Source organism: Podarcis bocagei (assembly GCF_964188305.1).
Source record: "Podarcis bocagei genome assembly, chromosome: 10".
NCBI lineage: Eukaryota > Metazoa > Chordata > Lepidosauria > Squamata > Lacertidae > Podarcis > Podarcis bocagei.
Window position 1 is genome coordinate 26,340,558 of NC_138135.1, and position 21,548 is coordinate 26,362,105.

Here is a 21,548-nt window from a genome sequence, read left to right on the forward strand (position 1 = left end):
TGTCCCCCTGCCATTCCCCACTTCAAGCACTGTTTGTATATATCCTTCTGATTTTTAAATATTTTTAAATTTATATTTTATATTTATAACCCCAGCCCTTCTGCTAAGATATTCAGTGCACAACTATGTCTTTACAGTGAAATGGATTAGGCTGAGGGGATAGTGATAGTGACTTATCGAGTGAGCCTCACCTCACAACTGAATCAGGATTTGAACCTGACTTTCCCTTGACCAAAGCAAAAGGGGAAAAAAAAATCTAACCACATAAATTATAGTCACAGCTGTGAATGCTTAAATTGCATTGAAACCGCTAAGAAATAAGCAAGACACTTAACCTTTGTTGAATTCAGTGATTCTTCTTTGTCCTGGTTTGTTGCTTCAAGCAACAACAAAAAAGGAACCCTTTATCCTGAATAATTTAATCATTGTGACCTGCCACAGATACATTTTCAGTATAGTCCCAGCAGTGATGTCTCATTAATCATATATTTCTCAGTCATTTTTCTGAATGCTTCAGCTGATATTGTACCAAAAATGGACACTAGGGCCTGGAAGTTGGGGATTCATTTGTTAAAAGTGTGTTCAGTACTTTCAATTAAAGATAGATATCAGAATTCAGTTTCAGGAAAGAAATTGAGACTGACACTCAATATGTTTGACCTTGGGGAGAAGAATTGGGTTGCATTACGTGCTCAGGTTTCATATTCGTACACTATATTGGATGGTTGTGAAGCTTAGAAATGAGGATTTAAAGAAGGATTATTAATGTAGTTGAATATATCTTGCACTGTATGGCTTGTATTCATTCTTCCAATGTGTGACACAAAGCTTGCTACTTCCATGCAAAATTGCTTCCCTGAATGACCAGGCAGTGTTTAAGAAGGCTTAACGAACTGGAAAAGGCATGGCTCACAGCACCCGTGTCACAACCTATAATGGAAGGCGTCTGTCTTGGACAGACTAGAAGAGTCTCTTACCTACAGCATCCACAAAGTTAGGCTTCTATCCTTTTGCAAAATTTCGTCAGGCAAGGAGTGTTTCACACAGCTACTCTGACAGCATCACCATTTGGTTTTCTGATAGATGCTTTGTTGTGCAAAAAAATAAACATACTTTTTTTAAAAAAATGGAAAAAGAATATATAATATAAAGCAAGTGTCCATCTTGCTGATGTGTCTTTCAGTTTGCTGCTGGTGTAGCATTTTCCTGCAACTCAATTATTCTGCAGCTAAGCAAAGCTGAGCAGAGTATGAAGTGCAGGTGTCTGTTTGCAATGAGGGAAACATTTGGGAAGGCCGACCCAGGTGCCAGATATGATGTCTCCCTGCCTGACTGTCTGTCTCATTTGCATCCCACCTTTTCTTCAAAGTACTCAAAATGCCTTATGTGAGGAGTTATCCATTTCATCCTAATACAGCCTTTTGAGCCTGAGAGACAGTTGAATCTGATTGCTTGATATACTTATTGAATTGGTTTTTGTAGGTTTTTACACCTGCCAATAATCCATCTTCATTCCTCTCACACCAATATTTCATTATTACTCAGACTTCATTGTAAAATGTCTCCCAGTGCTGGGGGAAAAAGAAGAAACACCTCTTTCAGCCACCTCACATGTAATAGTGCTTCTTCTCTTTCCTTTCCTTCTTTTACAGTCACAGAATATGGTCTTTTATAAGCTTACAGAAGATGTTATAACTCTGAGATTGTGTAATGTGGGTATCAGACCACAGCAGGGGTCTGTGGTTGGTTTGGGCCATGGGTAGGCAAGCTAAGGCCCGGGGGCCGGATCCCGCCCAATCTCCTTCTAAATCCGGCCCGCGGATGGTCCGGGAATCAGTGTGTTTTTACATGAGTAGAATGTATGCTTTTATTTAAAATGCATCTCTGGGTTATTTGTGGGGCATAGGAATTAATTCATCCCCCCCCCAAAAAAATATAGTCCGGCCCCCCACAAGGTTTGAGGGACAGTAGACCGGCCCCCTGCTGAAAAAGTTTGCTGACCCCTGGTTTGGGCGCTCCTAATATAGCCTGATCATTATCATCCTTTTCATTTAAGAAGACTGGTCTTAATATTGCTCCCTATTCTGTGCTGTCCTCTCCTGTTGTTTGAACTTTGGGAAGGTTTTAAAACCTGAAGCATTGCTCATGAGAATTAAACCAGGAAGATTCCCCCCCCCCTTCATAATTACCCTACAAAAATGTAGGTCTTCCTTCCTTCCACTGACACACTTCCCAAGTCTTCAGGGATTTATTTCAAGGGCTTCAAACAGCTTCTGAACAAACTATTAAAAGCAGGGTTCAGAGAAAGCTAAGTGCACTTAAGCCCTATTGAAATCAATGGAACATTAGCACACCAGTTAGAGTGCTTATATCCAATTGATTTCATTTAATTTTGTCTGAATTGTGCCCTAAGGCTAGAAATGATAGTTTTAAAGAACATGATATTGTTTCCCATGGTGCATTTCTTTTGCCCCACTGTCACCTCTGTTTAAACAGGTTTTGCATGTTTTTAAGGCATTATAAGTACCTGGTTAACAATGATAATAGTGAGATGAAAGTTCATATGTGAGCGATCATGCCTCTGTCAATCCACATTCAATGCTCTGAAAGAAGTGGTTCTCTGTCTCTAGCCTTAGAAAGGTATTCTAATAACATGCACTTTACAGCCCATTCTTAAGCGAAGCCAAAATGTTTGGATATTTCAGTCTTTGAGTTAATAAGGATGAGTTTACATGATTACAGGGCTATATAAATATGAATTTGTATAATTCAGATTTTAATGCCCAAGTGATGCAAGTCTAATATCTGAAGTGCCTCCTCACACATTTAGCTGCCTGGTTGCTAAGATCAGCAATTGAGGCCTTGTTGGCAGTGATACCGCCTTCTGTGGTTTGAGGGACAGTAGTACATGAGAGAGCCTCCTCTGTGGTGGCTCCCAGGCTGTGGAATAACCTCTCTGAGTTGCATCTTGGGCTACCATATACTTTTTGACAATTTGCTAGGACAGAAGGGGGGAGGGTGTGCATGGGAAATATACCCTATCTAGTCCTATGCTTGTGTTCATTGAAGACGATCTTACTCGTCTGCAAGTGATCACCAAAGAAGAAGTTAGTCTGAGCCCTCTAGTCAACAGATTATAAAGTTATTTGATATTCAGCTCATTCAGACAATCATATCTTGCCTTCATAATCTAAGATATGAACAAACCTTCTGTCTATACATGCATCACTTTCTATTCCCCCCCCCCCTTTTGGCAAACCACAATTAAACCCACAAGTCTTCAACTAACATAGTTTTCCATTTTGTTCAAACCAGGAAACTATGGCTACCAATTCAGAACAAGCCAGGATCTTCAGCCACAGTTTACTGGTTCAGATGTTATGGGGAACTATGGTAAATTAAAGGCTCCCAATTTTTAATCACAGTGAGAAGGGAGGAGGGAAGGGGCTTCCTAGGCAGATACAAAATTGAGATATCTTCTGAACTAAACCATTTACAGTTGTTGCCACACAACCCCACCTGTAGTGGTTTTGAACACTGCAATGGAGATTAAGCAAAATATCTAATTAGTTGATCACCTCCTCTCTTTCTTTATTTTTTTTTAAAAGAGAGACAGCTGCAGAAATGTACCGTAATACTCAAACTTGCTTCTACAGTGATAGAACATTCTCCAGCGGTGCAGGATACAGTAAAATGTCATTGGCTTACTTCATCACAATGTAATACCCACACAGGACGCTTGTAGAGAATGTAGTTCATTTGGTGAAAGATTTTACAGGGCTCGGGGATGGCCAAGCCAATTAATTCCCCACAATTTAGATTTAAAGCCCACAGTTGGTTTTGTTGAACCTCAGTACACTTTTTGGATGTCCTTTTCTTCTTACCGGGTCATAGCACTTAGCTGACTGCAAAAGCCAAAGCACAGTATGTTAAGTATTTCTGCTTCTTTGTTTCTCACCATTCCCATGTCAGTGATCTGATAAAAGTCCTGTGACATATATAATGAATGATTCCTTTTGTGCCCTTATCTCATTTGCCCTTTTCCTGTGCCTGCTCCTCTCCCTCAATTTTATTTCCCATCATGGCTCCAAGAATATAATTTAAAAGCTCTCCCTTGATCTTAAAAAAAAGTAAAGCAGATTAAATTATTTTTGAAAAGCATTCCAGCCTTGCTTTTCCTCCCCAGTCTGCAGCATCTCAAAAGTCAAGCTCTGCAACCGCTTCTGCACCCCCCTTTTTTTTTGCTCTGACAGATTATGCTGGTGTTTCAGGAACTGAAAATAAATGCAATGCCATAATGCATTTAACAATGGATTGCAAAATAGACAGCATGCCCAAACCAGCTTTAATGGAGTGGTGTTAAGTAGACCCCTGCCAAAAGTCACTATTTTCAAGGGCTTATTCTTGATGCTTTCAGAACTCTACAGCATGAGAGCACAATAGTGTGTTGCGCTTACACTCTGGTGGTGGAAATATGAGGTGACAGATTCTCAGTAAGCATAGGATATAGGCAGAATGTGACATATTTGAAGCAATGACCTGGATCAAAGGACCCGTGGAACTAGTTCCATGTGCCCAAGTGGGGTTTAGATAGCCCCCTGCCCCAAATTCCAGATGGCAAACTTCTTTTGAAACTGAGAGGACAGTCAAAAGTAGCTTGTGACATGGCACAGGAATCTTAAAATCACCCAAGGGGAAAACCCAAGCTCTTTGGATTGTAGCCAACATTTTAGGCAATGTTACATGAGAAATGTGCCCAGGATTGTCTTTGCCCATAGGCTAAAAACCTCTGTAATGAGACAAGGGTTTTGCTTTTTGTCCTGTCCCATCCACTAATATTGGCACAATGCGTAATATGCCTACCTAGTAAAACAAAAACAAAAAAACCAGGAGTCACTTTTAAAATTATAATTTCATGTTCCCTTAAGTCAGCTCTATCTAGGGCTATAAAAAGGCATTGATTTCCATTCTGACCTGTGTTAGTCATATGCAGCACTGTTCCATAATTATTTATTATTCCACAACATTCATTTTAGTTCAAAGGTAATTCATTTCAACACAAAGGAAACACAATACAAATTTGGGATTGGGGGGGGGATCACCACTTATCATTTGTGGACTGAAACAAACAAACAAACAAACAAACAAACAAACAAACAAACAAACAACAACAATGGTGAATACTGATAGTATTTTCTGAATTGATTTCCATTCCAGACTTGGGATGAATGTTGGTAGTTCTGTGGGCACTAGGGCTTCACAGCAAAAAGAGCTAACAAAGGGTTACTTCTGCACCCTTGAGTGTGCTTTTTCTCCTCATGTTCTAATCTGCTTTGCACTTACTGTGATTCAGATCAGGACTGGTTTTTTAAAAAATGAAGTTAAGTTGATCGACTGGAATAAATTGTTTAAAATTCATTGATTAAATTTGATTTTCAAGTAATTAATTTGATTGTAAGTGGCTACCCCAAATCAACTGATGCAGTGATTATTTGGCAATGATCGTGATTGCTCTTAAATGCAGTTACACAAAATCTGAATTTACTGACATCCCTAGCTCTATTCTCCTCTTCCAAAAAAAATCTACTGCAACACCCCCTTTATTGTTCCATGTCATCAGTGCAAAGCAAAGACTCCGTTGAACACCAAGCTACACGTCAGGCAGTTACATGATTCTTTCCCCTGGCTTTTTTTTTCAAGGAACAGTTGCCACTGGAGACTGAAATCGGGTAGAGAGCCATTGAGGAGAGGGGCTGCCTAATCCTTTCCCTTCCTTCCATGTATCTGCTTAAAACCACCCCACTCCGCTGCTTTTCTTTTTTCCGGTGCGAGAAAAGATCTGAGGTCCCAGCAACTGGGGAGATGGTGATACCCTGTTTCCCCCAAAATAAGACAGTGTCTTATATTAATTTTTTGCTCCCAAAGATGCACTAGGTCTTATTTTCAGGGGATGTCTTATTTTTCCATGAAGAAGAATACGGTACACATTTATTGTCTAATCGTGAGTCAGCCAGACTCCGTCGGGGCAGAGCGAGCAGCAGGCGACAGATTGTCCTGGTGGCAGCACGGGCTCTCTGGTTTAAAGAGACCTCGCACTGCCTGAACAGCTCCGGCTGCGCTGCGGCCAATCAGTGAGTTGTGTGGCAGCGCCCGTCACTATGGTCCAGAGGAGTCAGACACCTTACAGTAGCTTCGGGGGCCTTATATTCCGGGGAGGCCTCATGTTCGGGGGAGGCCTTATTATCGGGGAGGTCTTATTTTCGGGGGGATGCCTTATATTACAGCGAGAGGCAAAACTGGAACTAGGTCTTATTTTGGGGGGATGTCTTACTTTCGGGGAAAGACGGTAGGACAAGAAGAAGGAAGGAGAAGAATTGAGCAGCCCCTCTCCTAACTCATCATTTGTTCCCAATTTCAGGTTACTTTAAAAAAGAAGCTAAAAGGAAAAGAATCACACCACCCAGCCTTTACAATACAGTATGAGTAATTGTTAGGCAACGCCAAAAACAATGCTCGCCCCTTGGAGAAAAGAGATATCATATAGCTGTATTAGCGTGAATGTACGTCCACATGCTTGTTCTCTGACTTAATGTTTTCACTGTGCATTTTGCAGAGACGCAGGGATTTCCTCCAGCTGATGCTTGATGCCCGAAGCTCTGCTAATGACATCACCGTGGAACATTTTGACACGGTCAGCCAAGCCGATGTTTGCATTCAGGAAAATGAGACATCTGCCAGCAAAGCCCGGCCTCAGAAGCAAAATCCAAAAACGTTGAGTGATGATGAAATAGCTGGCCAGGCCTCCTTATTCCTGATCGCTGGCTATGAAACCACCAACAGCGCCCTCTCCTTTGCCACTTACCTGTTGGCCACCCATCCTGAGTGCCAGGAAAAGCTGCTCCGAGAAGTGGACGAATTCTTTTCAAAACATGTAAGTAGGCCCTTTGCTTGATTTTTCTGCTTTCATATATAAGGGGTGGGGGTAGGGATGTCTTCAACCAAAGAGAGCAGAATGTACTTGACAGAGTCAAGTGAAGCAGGTTATCTAAAACAGGAATTATGCACTAGTGTGACATTTAATATAATGCAAAGATTCACGTCAAAAATCAAATGCTGCTCAAAGCCACCTGTCAAACCAGGGCTGGTATATTCCTATTTCTTTGCATATTTTTTTACATACCTTCCCACTTACCATCACCCTCACCATCATCATCATAAACTTTATTGCACTAGCCAAAGGCCATGGCATCATTCACAATGGGAACAAAAAGAAAAGCAACAATAACCATTAAAACCATAAAAACATCAGGCACTGCAGATACAATAAACCACGATCACATCTCCTAAAAATTATTTGTTGCATATGATATAATAGCAAGGGATTCTCAGGTAGAATGTGCCAGCTAAAATGTCTGAATCACCTTTGCAATTGACCGCTATTTTATCTAGTTCTTTTCTCCTGATCTTCTTAGCTGTCAACTGATATAGTGCTACCTTATAAGTTACGAAGTCATCAGTATCATTCAGCAGCCATTTCACCCTTTCCACCCTGTTTGAGTGTGTTCTAGAAATATTTACAAATAGTAGCATTCATTGTCATTAGGGAAGACTGTAGCATCCACCTTGCATTGGATCCGGGAAGAGCTGGGAAGGACGCCTGTCTTAAACTCAAGAGGGATGTACTAATATTCTCAGTCTCAGTCAGCTTCCTATGTTCCTGTTGTTCTGGCAATCACTAAGGCAGGGATCTGGTACTCCATGCTTGTTTCTCTCTGGATTGTCAGTAGTTGTATAGGAATTTCTCCATTTTCTCAATATAGAATTCTGTATTACATTTAATGGAATTTGAGTAAATATGTAATCAGTGATATCCAAGGAACCCTCAGAACCCTCCCACTTCTGTTGTGTTCCTCATCAGCTTTGAGTGTGTCTTGTTAGACCTGTTCTGGTCCATCCCCTTCACCTATAATCTCCCATCTTTTATCCTTCACATCTTCCCCACTGCAGTGTGGATCTATTTGTAATAAATATGAGCTCCTTGGTTCTGAAGATTCGGATATGGCATGAATTAAAACAGCAAATCAGTGATCTCGGAGACAGTGGTCAGATTTGCAAAGGTTTACTGATTCTAAGCAAATAGCATTGCTTATTGAAAATATCAAAGTACCAAAACTCAAATGGCCCTGGAATGAAGTGCAACGCAATATGCACGGGAAATGTAGCAGTTGTACTTGCAAGACGTATCAGTAAGTTGGGCATATTAATTAGTCTACTGGTCTTTTATAAGCCTTTCAAGAGTGTGTAGTCTAGAGTAGGGATGGGGAATCATTTTGAGCCCAAGGGCCACACTCTCTTCTGGCAGCCTTCAGGGGGCCACATACCAGTGATGGGCAGGGCCAGGAGAAAACACGTGAATTTTACCTTCATACAGTAGTCTATAGTTTCTTCTTCATATGCGCACACACTTCTCTGTCCTTCATCCAAGCAAGCAAGAAGCATTATCAGTATTCAAGAAGACGTTCCATCCAGGCAACCCCCCCCCCCAAAACCCACAAAGGGAGTGCAAAACAGGAGCAGCAGAGCGTATGCTCCTGTGCACAGGGGCAGGTGGGAGGGCGCATCCTGCACCCCTGAGATAGGCCTGACTTGGGGGTGGAGCTGTGGCCGGGCACAAGAAAGCTGCCTCCATGTGCGCTGCAGCCTAGCTGAGGAGAGTGTGGCAACATTGCTGCTGACTCTATCCTCTCTGACCCATGTCAGAGAGACATCCTGGTACTAAAATGGTAGCTTTCACAACACCTGAGGGCCACAAGCTATCTTAATGTGCACAAACCAGGCTGCGTGGTTCGTACAGCTCTGTCCTCTGAGAGAAAGGATTGGCTGGGTGGCTCATGAGGAATGACAGGGAGGGTCTGCCACCCACCATATGCCCAGCATCTGTGGCCTTATTCTTCCTGAGGGTGGCGCCAGTCCTGAGTACAACACAGGTATTGATTCCCACAGTAAATTCCTTAAAGAAGAGTTCTTTCCCATCCACAGAGTTTCCAGACAACTTGCGAGAGGCAGAAGGATTTATTTGGGTGCATCTGCTCATGTAATCAAATACTTTATATTTTAAACTGTTTTTATGGAATCAATCCCCTTAGCCCCAGACGCTGCTTTCTCTGAGCATTAGAGAAAATGGAAGTGATAGTTGCAGAGACACTGCTGTCAAGGAACTACCCACAACAATTTGCATGTATTTGGTGCCTTTCATGCAGTCTCTCAAGGCACTTTACACTCAGAAGCTGGCAACTACAGATGCTAAGCTTTGCCAAGCAAATATGCTGACGGAGAAAGCTTGCATTTATCAAGAGAGACTGCAGCGTAAATAGACTTTGGAAGAATAATTCCACAGGTGAAAGATGCTATTGCACATGAATCCTATGTGCCCACACGCACATACTGAAAACAAGCACTGCCAATGGAAATCATTTTGCTGTCAATGCTGTCAAAAAGCAAAACAAAGACTAAGGCACTTTGATTTCTCTATTTGTGCAGAGGAAGTACACTTCAGAGCTGCTGGTATCAGTAAGAAATTCTATGACTTAAAAACAAAATAATCCTTTTACGGGGTAAATAAATGCTGATCTCTCCTTTCCTAGTGAGATCACTGGATAGCAGCATTTAAATATTTGTCTGCATCACTTGGAAAGTTTACATTTCAAGGTGAAGACAGCTGGAACAGGAGAAGAAAAATATCTAGCCCTAGTAACCCTCTAGTCTTATCGGCAGTACGGAAGTATATTCTGTCTGTTGAGATGAATAGAAGCCTCAAAAGATCATTTTTGACTGACAGATATTCCTAGTATCACCTTCTCTTCACCTTGCACAGTTGTACACTTGCTGTAGCATTTTCTCTTTCCAGTACTATCCAAATACATTCCCTCCCGTTCCTCAGAGCTAGGAAACAAGAGGCGCTGTGAAATTGGCAATGCTGCTTTCAATAAAATGTATGCTCATTATCAAAGAAATTGAGACGGGGAGGGTATTGCTAAATACACATTAGTAGACTGATTCTATGCATATTTCTGCAGAAGTATATCTCACTGTTTTCAATGGTACTTCGTTTTCTTCAATATCAGTACAATTATCTCAGATGTTTAGGAACATAGATATTTTATAAACTGGGATATTGTATTCCCTCCTTTTTGAAGTGAGCAAATGTCTTTTTTTCAAACATGTTTGGTTGTCAAGGGAATCTTGGGCTACATGAATTAAAATTTTAAACTTTCCTGATGGTACAGAACAACTTTTGAGTCACCCATTTTAGTATGATAAATACTAATGTCCTGTTTTCAGATTTTTGTAGTAGTCATGGTTCTTCAGTTTTCCAAGTCATGTAGATGTAGTGTGACATTGTTGATACCCAAATGAGTTAGTGAGCAAATTAATCTGCCAGCCAGAACCAAGCATTTTTACTTAAATGGTATAACGCTAAAGAACCAATCATTCTCTGGCAAGAGAACTCCGTAGGATTGCGCAACACTAACTGGCATAAACATTGGAAAGCAAGGAGCATGTTGTACAAGGTGACTGCTTAGTTTGAATATTATTCTTCATGTAAGAGAAAGTCCCTCTAATTCCCCCCCCCCCCCATCGCCACCACAGCCCCATTAATCATCCAGTTCCTTGGGGAGGAAGAGTGCTCTTCAGCTGTAGCAGTGCAGTCTGTTTTGTGTATTACCATCAATTCCTCTTATTTTAAGATGTCATCTTATAGGTATCAGGAAAAGATGGAGTAAAAAATCATTACAAGTAGCTCCTTTCCTGGCAAATATACTTGTGGGCATTTGAGACTTAAGAAAAACAGGTGTCTTCTCTTGAGTTGACTTATTCTTTTTTTTTTTTTAAGGGATGATAACACATTCCTCCATTCATGTGTGTGAGAGAGTATGCAAGAGTAAGAAAAGAAAAGAAAGTTACTCTATAACCTAAAAAACCAACTGCTAAATTATGCACATTCTACTTCTAAGATCTGAATGCTGATGAGTTGAGAATGCTTGTCTAATTTATTAAGAAATATTAAATCCCCAGGAGCGATCGGTGATGGAATTAAACTCCTATTTAATGTTGTTGTAGCTTAAAAAATGATCTGAGTTGTTATGAGTGTTGGGTCAGAATGGAATTTTACCTCCAGGAATGTACATAAATTAGGGGAGCATTAATGGAAATCAACCAATCCCATTTATTTGTCCATAATTGTGCAGAATGGAAACTGAATGACCAGATGCCAGAAAGCTTGATAGCTCATTTACATTTGATGGTTATGTAAAGCATAACTTCACCTTTAGTGAAGTGAATTTCTTTTTCTTTCCATTTTCTTCTGTGCCCCATCCTCTCTGGCTGATGATGCTGACATACTTGAATTGTGAGTGTGTGTCTTAATAGTTTTATCCATCCAATAATACAAAGCAGCAGGAAGCATTTGTAATGCATGTTCCATCTAAAATGCTGCATACAGAAAATAATTATGGTTCAATGTTGGGGGTTTCTTTTTATTTGGGAAGGATGTAATTTGCATGTGGATACCTCAAATCCAAAAGGATTATGAACCATTAGAAAAGGGATTGAAAATAAAACTGCCAATGCCATTATGCCCATTGTGACATTCTACAAGTCTGTAATATAACGCCTATTGTGACTTAACAGAAATCTATGGTGTGACCACACTTGGTATATTGTGTGTAGTTCTAGTTGTGCAACATCAAAAAGGCTATTGTAGAGCTGTGAAAAGTGCAGAGAAGGGAAATCAAAATTATCATATGGGCTAGGTTGGAAACCCCCCTATGAGTTTCACTTTTGAAGAAAGGCAAGAAACATTTATACGCCATGATAGAACTGTATAAAATTATGTGCTTTGTGGGGGGAAATAGATGGATATGTTTTTCTCTCATTTTCATAATACTAGAACCTGGGGTCATCCAAAGGATGTACTTTAGGACGGACAAAATGAACTATTTAGTTACACAGTACATAGTAAAACTATGGAATTTGCTGCCACAAGGTTTAGAGTTGGGCATCAATATAACAGAGGTGCCAACTTGAATAAAATATGGGGGGGCAGGTAAGTCCCACCCCACATAATCACAAGATGTGGCCTACACCCATCATTTGAATGGCAATGCCCATCAACTTAGGGGATCAGCCCCCTTCAAACATTTTATTGGGGGGCCGAAGGGACCTCAGTCCCCTAGGAGTTGACTCCTATGAACATGGATGACTAAGAGGCGTTTATACAGATTTATGGAGGATAAGACTGCTAGTCATGGTAATTGTCTACTACTTCCAGGATTCGAGACAGTACACTCTTGACTACTAGTTGCTGGGGAACAACACAGGTCTCAATACTGATCCTTTGGAGATTCCACTGTTTACAGCCCTTAAGTGTGAGAACTGTTCACTTATTCCTACTGTCTGCTTCCCATACTTTTGATGGTTACTGATCCCAGGACTGCTAAGTTTACTTATGAATCATTAGTGAGGGAACTGTTTGAAAGTCTAAGTGCACAATGTCTGCTGGATCATCCTATCTCAGGCAGATGAGGGCTTGGTGGTGTTGCTGCCACTAGGTTGGCAGGACCTGTGAGTGGACCGTCTCAGTCATGGTTCCCTGTTTGTGGTATGCCCTCCTTTGTAAGGTGCATCAGTCTCTCTCACTGACCTTCAGGATTAATTAAAAAACATTCCTGTTCACACAGGCATTTAACGACTGAAAGATACTGTCCCTGGCAAGCCTGAAACCATTGGCTGACACATGTAGCTGTTTTTAACACTTTTAAGAAAGTTTTTAACTGCCCTGGGCTGCTTTGGGAGCAAGTGCGGGATATAATAATAATAATAATAATAATAATAATAATAATAATAATATCTATTCATATGCTTATTGACACTCTCAAAGAATTCTAAAAGCAACACCTACCCTTGCAGAAGCCATATTGGTTCTCCTTCATCAAAACTTGTCCTTTAAAGATATATTCATACATAGCCACCTGTTCACTTGGTGACTATACAAAAAATGTTGGAAATGAAACCATGCATAGGATTTTCCTGTGGTCATCACACCCTCAGATAGTGATGAGTGCCTAAGTTATTGACGTGCCTATTAGCAGTACATTTCCTTGAATCTGACAACCTTTTTCCTGATTCCATAGTCCTGCTCAATCCGCTTCCTGCTCCTCTCTCCACACTTGTCACACCCATCTGTACTGTCTCTGGCTTTGCCCTGCGACTCAGACCAGCCATTTTGCCTTGTGCTTCAGTTAGATGGCTTGTCCCAATGCTTTGTCAAGCGCAGGAGACATTAGATGCGAATGATGTATATGTAAATCTGGGGGTGGCTAACCTGTGCCCCTCCAGATGTTGCTGAACCACAGCTCCCATCATCCTGACCAGTGGCCATGCTGGTTGGGGCTGATAGCACCTGGAAACCAACAACATCTGGGGTGGCATAAGTTAGCCACCCCAACCCATTTGCTATAGAAGCGAAATTATTTTTTTCAGTTGGATCCTTCTGTATAAATGATCTGCTGTGTGATAAAGATGGTCTGCAAGCAGGAGGCATGCTTCTAATAGCTTGATTTAAGTAAATGGTGTAGTTAATCTTAGGGTGTTATTCCAACTCAGTGGGGATTTAGTCCTATGGTTACTCCAGAGCAATGTAGAAGCCTGTGTTGAAATATGTTAACATTATGGTGGGTTCCAAGGAGAGCGTTCCTTTTTTTAGAAGAGCTACTGCTGAATAAAAGATTAATTTTGTTTCCCTATCCTTGATGTGAGAGAATAACTATATAAGATGGATTTGGTAAACGTACTTCTTTTGACTCGATACTTTTCTTGTCTCTAATTAGCAAACTCAAGCTTGCTTCTTTGGCAGATCGTAGCTGTGTGGAAGAGGGAGGGGGGAGAATGTTAAAAACAAAAACCTGTAGAGCTGGAATAATTAGGCAATTGATCATGGGGGTAATTGGACTTCTACAAAGCAACATTGTTTTCCACATGTTTTTATTTCTCCTCAATGGGAGTGGAAAACACAGCTGCATTGATCAGGAGGAACCTCTGGTGTTTTCTGCAATATCCAGTAGCCCTGTTCCAAGTAAATAGATTGTGAATAGAGTCAACATCACCTTTCTTTTCTATATGGGTTCTGTGCCTGTGCAGATCAACATTTGGATCTTCACATAGCACATACTATAGAACTTGCTCTCACAAGACACGGTGACAGTCACCAACTTGGATGGCTTTAAAAGAGGCCTAGATAAATTCTTGGAAGACGAGGCTTTCAGCTGGCTACTAACCACAATGGCGAGGTTCTACCTCCATTGTCAGAAGCATCATGCTTCTGAATGCCAGTTGCTGGGAAATACAGACGGGGAGACTCCTGCTGTGCTCATGTCTGGTTTGCAGGCTTCCCACAGGCACCTGCTGGCCACTGTGAGAACAGGATGCTGGACTAGATGAGCCTGATTCAGCTTAGGCTCATCTTTATTTTCTAGAGCTGGGCTAGGTAACCAGTGGCCTTCTAGTGGCCTCAGCTCCCATCAGCCCAACCCCAACTCCAGTGATGCTGGAAGTTGTAGACCAGGAGTATCTGGAGGGCCACAGGACCCCCCACCACTGTTCTAGATATAGGAAATGGGGGGGGGATTGTTGGGAGGCCTGTTCTGAGACCTCAGGGCATACGCTTGAATAAGTTTAGCATCCTGCCCACAGCAATTTACAATACAGTGATACCTCAGGTTAAGTACTTAATTCGTTCCGGAGGTCCGTACTTAACCTGAAACTGTTCTTAACCTGAAGCACCACTTTAGCTAATGGGGCCTCCTGCTGCTGCCGCACTGCCAGAGCCCAATTTCTGTTCTCATCCTGAAGCAAAGTTCTTAACCCGAGGTAATATTTCTGGGTTAGCGGAGTCTCTAACCTGAAGCGTATGTAACCTGAAGCGTATGTAACCTGAGGTGCCACTGTAAAGCAGTAAAAATGCAATAATCTACACAATCTATTTAAAATATATTAATTGGAATAGCAGAAAGCAACATCATGAGCTGACTAAAAGCGACATTGCCTGTGTAAAGAGTTTATTTACCTTAGAGCGGAAAAGCAGAAGGGTTGTTACAGGTGAGCCTGGCTGGGGACAGATATAGGATGCCATCCCTGGAAAATTTCCTTTTTCTGACACCATTTGCCTCACCAGTGTAGCTGGGATACACAGAGAAGGCCTCCTTGGGTGACCTCAGTGTTTGGGCAAGTTGTTTTTTTAAAATAGTTTTTATTAAGGTTTTTTTTTGGTGCTACAAAGCAAACAGATAAACAGGAAAAGGTACAACTATTTTCTCCACTTTGGATTCATAGTGTTTTTCACAGTTTGTTTACATTTGGTGAGAGACACTTTTGCCATAGACCTCTTGCAGTTGCAGGGGGGAGAGAGATGGAGATATTGTTATTTCGTTCTATTGCTTCTTATTAGTGTAGGGTGTGTGTGTCAGCATCACATGGGTGGGTCCTTTGTATATTTATTTATTTTTATTGATGTTGCGAGAGGTTAGGGCTTCCTTCGTTTGGTTGGTTGTGTTCAGTTGGTTGCAGTGTGACTTATTTGTGTGAGGGGGAGCGAGCTAGGTTGTTGGGTCAGGTCATTTGTATTGATTTGTATGCTGTTGGAGGGGATAGGTCTGCGTATGTAATAAAGGGGAACCACACTGGGGTGAAGGAGTCTTATATACAGCATGTCCCCATGGTAGTCTGAGTTTGTTGGTTAACTTTTGGGGGGCAAGTTCATTTAGAAGTAGGCAGTCTAGATTTTTATTCACCACTATAAATATGCCGTTGTGTTCCAAAAGAATGATTGCTAGGAGGTAGCACACAACTAGCTGAGATTCTTATGTTAATTTCTTAAACTACAGAAGGGCCCAGAGCGCTGCCCTTCCGAAAGATTAAAAGCCAAAAAGAATTAATAATCATCTTAGTTCTTCATGCTGCACCAATTTTTGTTAAGGATAAGAGTGAACACTTGCTGGTAGGTGAGACCCAAACTAATCTAAAGTCTGTTGCCTGATATGTGACTTCTTTATATCCCTGTGAGCAGATTGCCCGCATAAATGTTTTCACAAATAAATATTTCCATTGATTTGAAATGCTGAACATGGGGCAGCATTCTCTTTTTGTCTTGTCAAAGTTCCAGCGATCTTACCATTTTCTGCAGAAAATATGTTTCCCTTGATTTAGCTAGCCTCACTTTGAAAGGTTTGTATGGAGGGGAGCCCTTCTTTATTATGGAAACAATATTTTTTTTATCACACTTCTTCATCTTCTCCTTTCTCCAAAATGAATAGCTTACTAATGTGTGATGATAATTGTGCAGAAAGCCTGTTACAGTCACACTACAGTGTCACTACAAACTGACTGGGAAATTGGTGCCTTGAGTCTGAAATTACATGTTGCATTTACTAGGCATCATTTCAGATTAGTTCTACCTGTATCCTGGGCAGCTTACAAGGTGCTACATTGGTGAGTCAGGGAATGGAGCCTTCCACGCCTTAGAAGCTGAGGCAGAAAATACAATTAAGGAACAAGTTAAAAATAATAATGATGAAACAACCAAAAAGCAGTCTTTGAGCTTTGAATTTAGATGTGTAATCTGATGCTAGTGTCACTGTGGCATAGGGCTTATGTGCATTTTATAGCACTGTGTATAATTTTCAGGATGTTTGGGAAGATGATGTAAGGGATTGAAATAACCCAGACACTGTATATGGCTCCATATCCATGAGAGAAGCCAATATCTTTTTGTTGGACTGCTTAGATGTGCAGGGCCTGCAGCTGATAGAGTGGGTTCCCAACCAATCTCTTTAGTCTCCAGTGACTGTGGTCCGCATTGCATAACACACTAAGTCAAACCACGGCTTAGTACAAACACGCAAGATTGTCGGCTCCCAGAGAAGAGTTCCTAGCTGCTTCTCTCCTCCCCGCTTGTTTTGCTGATGTGTCATGCTGAGCTAAGCCAACCCATAGCTTTAGTGTGTTGTCTGAATTATGTCTCTGTAGCAATACAGCTCTTGGAAGTACTGTCAGGGCAGTCTACATTTAAAAAACCTACCCTGCTTAAATCACCAAGAACTACTTTGCAACAGAGTCACTGGAAACTTAAGAGAAAGATGGGATGTGTTTGAGAGTTTCCCTGAAAAAGAGCCTCATATGAAATACATTGATCCTAATAAAGTACACTTCTGTGCATCTAAAGGTTTTCTCTCCTCTTTTTCCAGAGAAAAGAAGGTACTTTTCCTCCTACAGGTGATAAGAATTACATTTTCACCTCTTTTCTTAAATCCTGCCATTTTGATTGGATTCTAATTGCATGTTTCCGACCTTTAAGTACCAGTTCTGAACTGTAAGGCATTTCCCACACACTTTTCTAATGCTTAGCATGTTTCTCCATGAATAGTAAGTTGGATGTAGTTCAAGAGCAGATGATGGGGTCCTGGCTGTTTTCACAGAGGTTGCCTTCAGAGAAAGACATTTACCTTTTGGCAAAGCAGTAATTACCCCTTCATGGTCCACAGACAGGACCTGATTATTCATGATGATTTGTTTATCTGTTGCTTCAGTCTGATGATAACATTGTCAAGGACTCCCCCTGCCCCAGTGAGTAAACTGTAAGGCTGCAACCCTAGGCACTCTAAGTGAGCAGGAAGCACCATTGAACATAGTGGAATTTACTTCCGGGTAAAGGTGCATAGGATTGCACTGTATGTATGATAAATACGTGTCTAAAGACACACACAAAAGAGAAAAGTGTGGGTCCCGAAACTGAAGAAATCAATAAACAGATAAAAGTTATGGGCTATCAAATTATATATATATATATGTGTGTGTGTGTGTGTGTGTGTGTGTGTGTGTGTGTGTGTGTGACTATGAAATCAACGTAGCTTTTTAGAATTACCAATATAACATTAAATACTGCAGGAGTCCTTAATTTATAATTTAGAAGACTTTATTGTTATTTTAACTGCAGGTGTATAAACACTAACATAGTTAAATTTTGTGTGCACGCATATGTATCTAAAACATACACGTGACTCTAATCTGTATGTGTTTGTATACGTGCATAACCCTTTTTTGAAAAGAAAAGAAAAAAACACAGAAAAGCAAAGTATTTCCACATGGTGCCCTTTGCAAATATTAATATTAATGAAATCCTGTAAACTACCCTGAGTCCACAAGATAGGACAATATATAATAGACCAGCATATGGCTGGTACTATTGACAGCCTTATCCACCAAGATCTTGTCCAATCCTTTTAAAAAAGACATCCATGTTGGTGGCCAGGCCATCACTGCAAGTCAATGAACAGTTGTAATGGTGGCAAGGAGAAGGTGGACCCACTCAAGTAAAGGTCCCCCTGTGGGCTTCTTACCCAAGGACCCCTTGAAACCTGGAACCAGCACTGCATTGAGCATAGTCATTAGATTTACCTCATATAAACCAGTGATTTTATCAGTTCAGGGCCTTCTCAGGTTATCACTTTTTAATGCTGTAAATGGATAGTTACCTTTTTATTATTATTAGAAAATTTCCCCTCAAGGTCAGTCAGTTGGTCAGTAACTCAGCCCAGGAGGGCAGATAGGAACCACTTAGCATCTTGGTAGTGGGATTAAAATCTACTGAAAAATATTGTACAGATTGTATTCAGTTCTTGTTGGAAGAGACAAATAAATTCTTGTCTCGTTTCCTGGCTGGTGTCCTCCAAGTTGCCTATGACACAAAGCTCCACAAAGAAGTAATATTAGGGTAGCTATGTTGAACTGACTCCACTGGCATTGTCAAGATTATTCAACTGGAAGTTAAGCTTTGAATTTGTTTCTTCCTTTAACCTATAAGTTGGATGAGGCAACAGATTTTGCTCATGTACAGTCCCTTTGATGGTCTTAGTTGATAATTATATTAGCAAAGCACCTTTAAAATCATAACTTGTAGGGCAACTGAAGGGAAGAGGAATCACCATCCTTACCAGGAATCATGCAGATGAGACAATAGGGGCACTTTGACTGGCACTGTAGAAATGTTTGTTTGCTGATGGGCTAGGTGCCCTCACTCACCTGCCATGTTTGCGTGGTGTTGACTGGGATCCCCTGTGCCTCCATCTCTGTCTTCTGCTGGCAGGTACTATTAAGATTTCCCTTGCCACTCAGTTGCTCCACAGCAAACCCAGTGTTTTATATTGGCTTGACTCTCATGCCCTACCCCCAATCCTGTGAATTATAAGGTTTGTTGAGAGAGCTGAGAATTCTGTTAGACATCCCTGACAAGCCAGTTCTGTGAGTTCATGTGAAGAGGAAATGGCTATAAAACCAGTATATGTCAGCAAGTATATATTATATATCTTAAGCAAGGTTTATATAAGGACAACAGCTGGGCAAGGGCTGTGTTTTAATAGCTGCAGGGCAGAGAGGAGCTAGACAGGTATTGCTTCCACAGCAGTTTCACAGGAGACGTGGATGTGCTTCCATTGTATTAAAAGGACAGAATCACTCTTGGGAGTGTAGTGGCTATGAGGTGACGAAGCTGTGATGGTAGTCCTACTTCAGTCTTTGAATCTAGAGCAGGCTTTTGAATGCTCCCCAGGATGTAACCCAAGGAGTGCAAAGGAACACACTCAGAACCAGGAAGACCATTGTTGCTTGGGCAAAGTTCCAGCCCAAATAGGATGTCTTTTAGGCCCTTCCTGTGTAGGCCTGCCCAATGATCAATCTGGGTGGGTCAGCTCAGTCCAGAAACTGAAAACATTTCAGTGCCAGAAAGGTGCCCTAACCATACAGGGCAGCGGCACAGAGAGCTGACATTCAGTGGTTGTACCCCTGGTAGCTCTTGACATAACCCAAATCTTTTCCTGTTAGGAACATAGGAAGCTGCTTTACACTGAGTCAGACCATTAGTCCATCCAGCTTAGTACTGGCTGTGCTGATTGTCTGCATGGCACATACCCAGCCCAACCTTGAGATGGTGGGGATTGAACCTGAGATTTCCTGCATCCAAAGCAGAAGTTCTACCACTGAGCTGCAGACCAGGTACTACTTTGCTGCTTCCAAGGACTTTTGTTTCGCTCTCCTCTTCAAAGATGATATCTCACATGCCATATGAACAACCCACTCTTCTGCATATTCTGCTGTCAGTAGACTAGTTCTGGGTAGTAGCAAGCCTATAGGATCAGCCCTTAACATCTCTGCCAACTGTCTCATTCCTAGCTCCAGTTATTCCCACACCCAAGTTATTTATGTGCCTATGTATCTGTGCTAGGTAGGATATCCTGTGGGTAAAAAGCTTTGTGAATAAAATAACAGGTGTTATTAGCATTATTATAAATCCTGGATGCCTGATGGCAGGTGTGGAAACAGAACATTTTGTCATCTCTGTGGATAGTCCCAAGACATTTAACAAATTGTAATAACAATTTTCCCTTCTGTGAATATTTCAGATTGTTAAATATTTAAACATCCATTTAATAGGAAGACTGCATCCGTAGCAAAGTGGGAAGTAGAGTTGAGCAAGAGAAAAATGCAATTCTCTCCTGTCAAAAATGCCATTCCAGGGAAAAGAAGCCATTCTCTCCACACTTTCTCTAATGTTACGCACATTCAAACTCCCTAAACATGCAAAAGGTTACAGATGGCCAAGTTAGATGGTGCATAGCCAATGACTATGTAACAGTCTCTCAGTTTTATTTTATTTTTTTTAATGAAAATCAGCAGTTGGAAGCCAGGGGGGAGGTGTGTGGGGAGAGGGAGGGTGGCTTAACCCTCCAGTTTTTTATCTGCTCAGAATCCATCCCCAGATGCTTTTCCACTTATGGGAGAAATTATATGGATGCACAACTGCTTTTAAGAAAAATGCAGTCACCGTGTCTAAATGTATATATGCAGATCTCTGCCCTTTTTTCTGTGTGACGAAGTTCCTCTTTTTAAAAAAGCAATGCATTCTATTGGAGTTAGAAAGTGCTGGGCCTCAGCTGTATTTTTATCGTAAAGTAAATGGTTGAAGTTCTTCAATAAGAAGCTGTGTCTGTTCTTTGTGGAAGATAGATAGCACCTCTAAATCTCTATTATAGCACACAGCTACATGGCTATGTAGCTTTGTCTCAGGAATGTGGTGTTAATGTTCCGTCTTCTGCCCCGTCACTGCACCTCTGTGGATGGGGAAAAATCCACATCTATAGGACTGTTAAAGGAGCTGTTACAGAAGGAGTATTAGTATAATCAGAAAGAGCACTCTTTAGATCCCTGTGCCACCCTTTGGGTAGGAGGGTGACTTGACAAAGGAAGAGGAAAGCTCCAAGTTCGGTCCCTGGCATTTCCATTAAAAAGAATAAGCAGGTGGTGGGAAAACCTCTCTCTTCCTGCCAGAATACTAGGCTAGAAGATGGACAGTTACTCTCACCTGTTCGCTTTGCACAGGATACCTGCTGAAGTGTATAAACTGCATAAACTGATGTGGCAGTGACAAGGTGACTGCCTCA

At 41.3% G+C, this 21,548-nt stretch overlaps 1 protein-coding gene across 4 annotated transcripts in view; it reads left to right on the forward strand.

Moving 5' to 3' along the window:
* TBXAS1 (thromboxane A synthase 1) overlaps nucleotides 1-21,548 on the forward strand; it is a 219,743-nt gene that overhangs the window by 150,862 nt on the left and 47,333 nt on the right. For all 4 annotated transcript variants that reach the window (XM_081212257.1, XM_081212254.1, XM_081212255.1 and 1 more), the window contains exon 10: nucleotides 6,614-6,931. In XM_081212257.1, coding sequence (XP_081068383.1) covers nucleotides 6,614-6,931 — 318 coding nt within the window. The remainder of the gene's footprint in view (nucleotides 1-6,613; nucleotides 6,932-21,548) is intronic.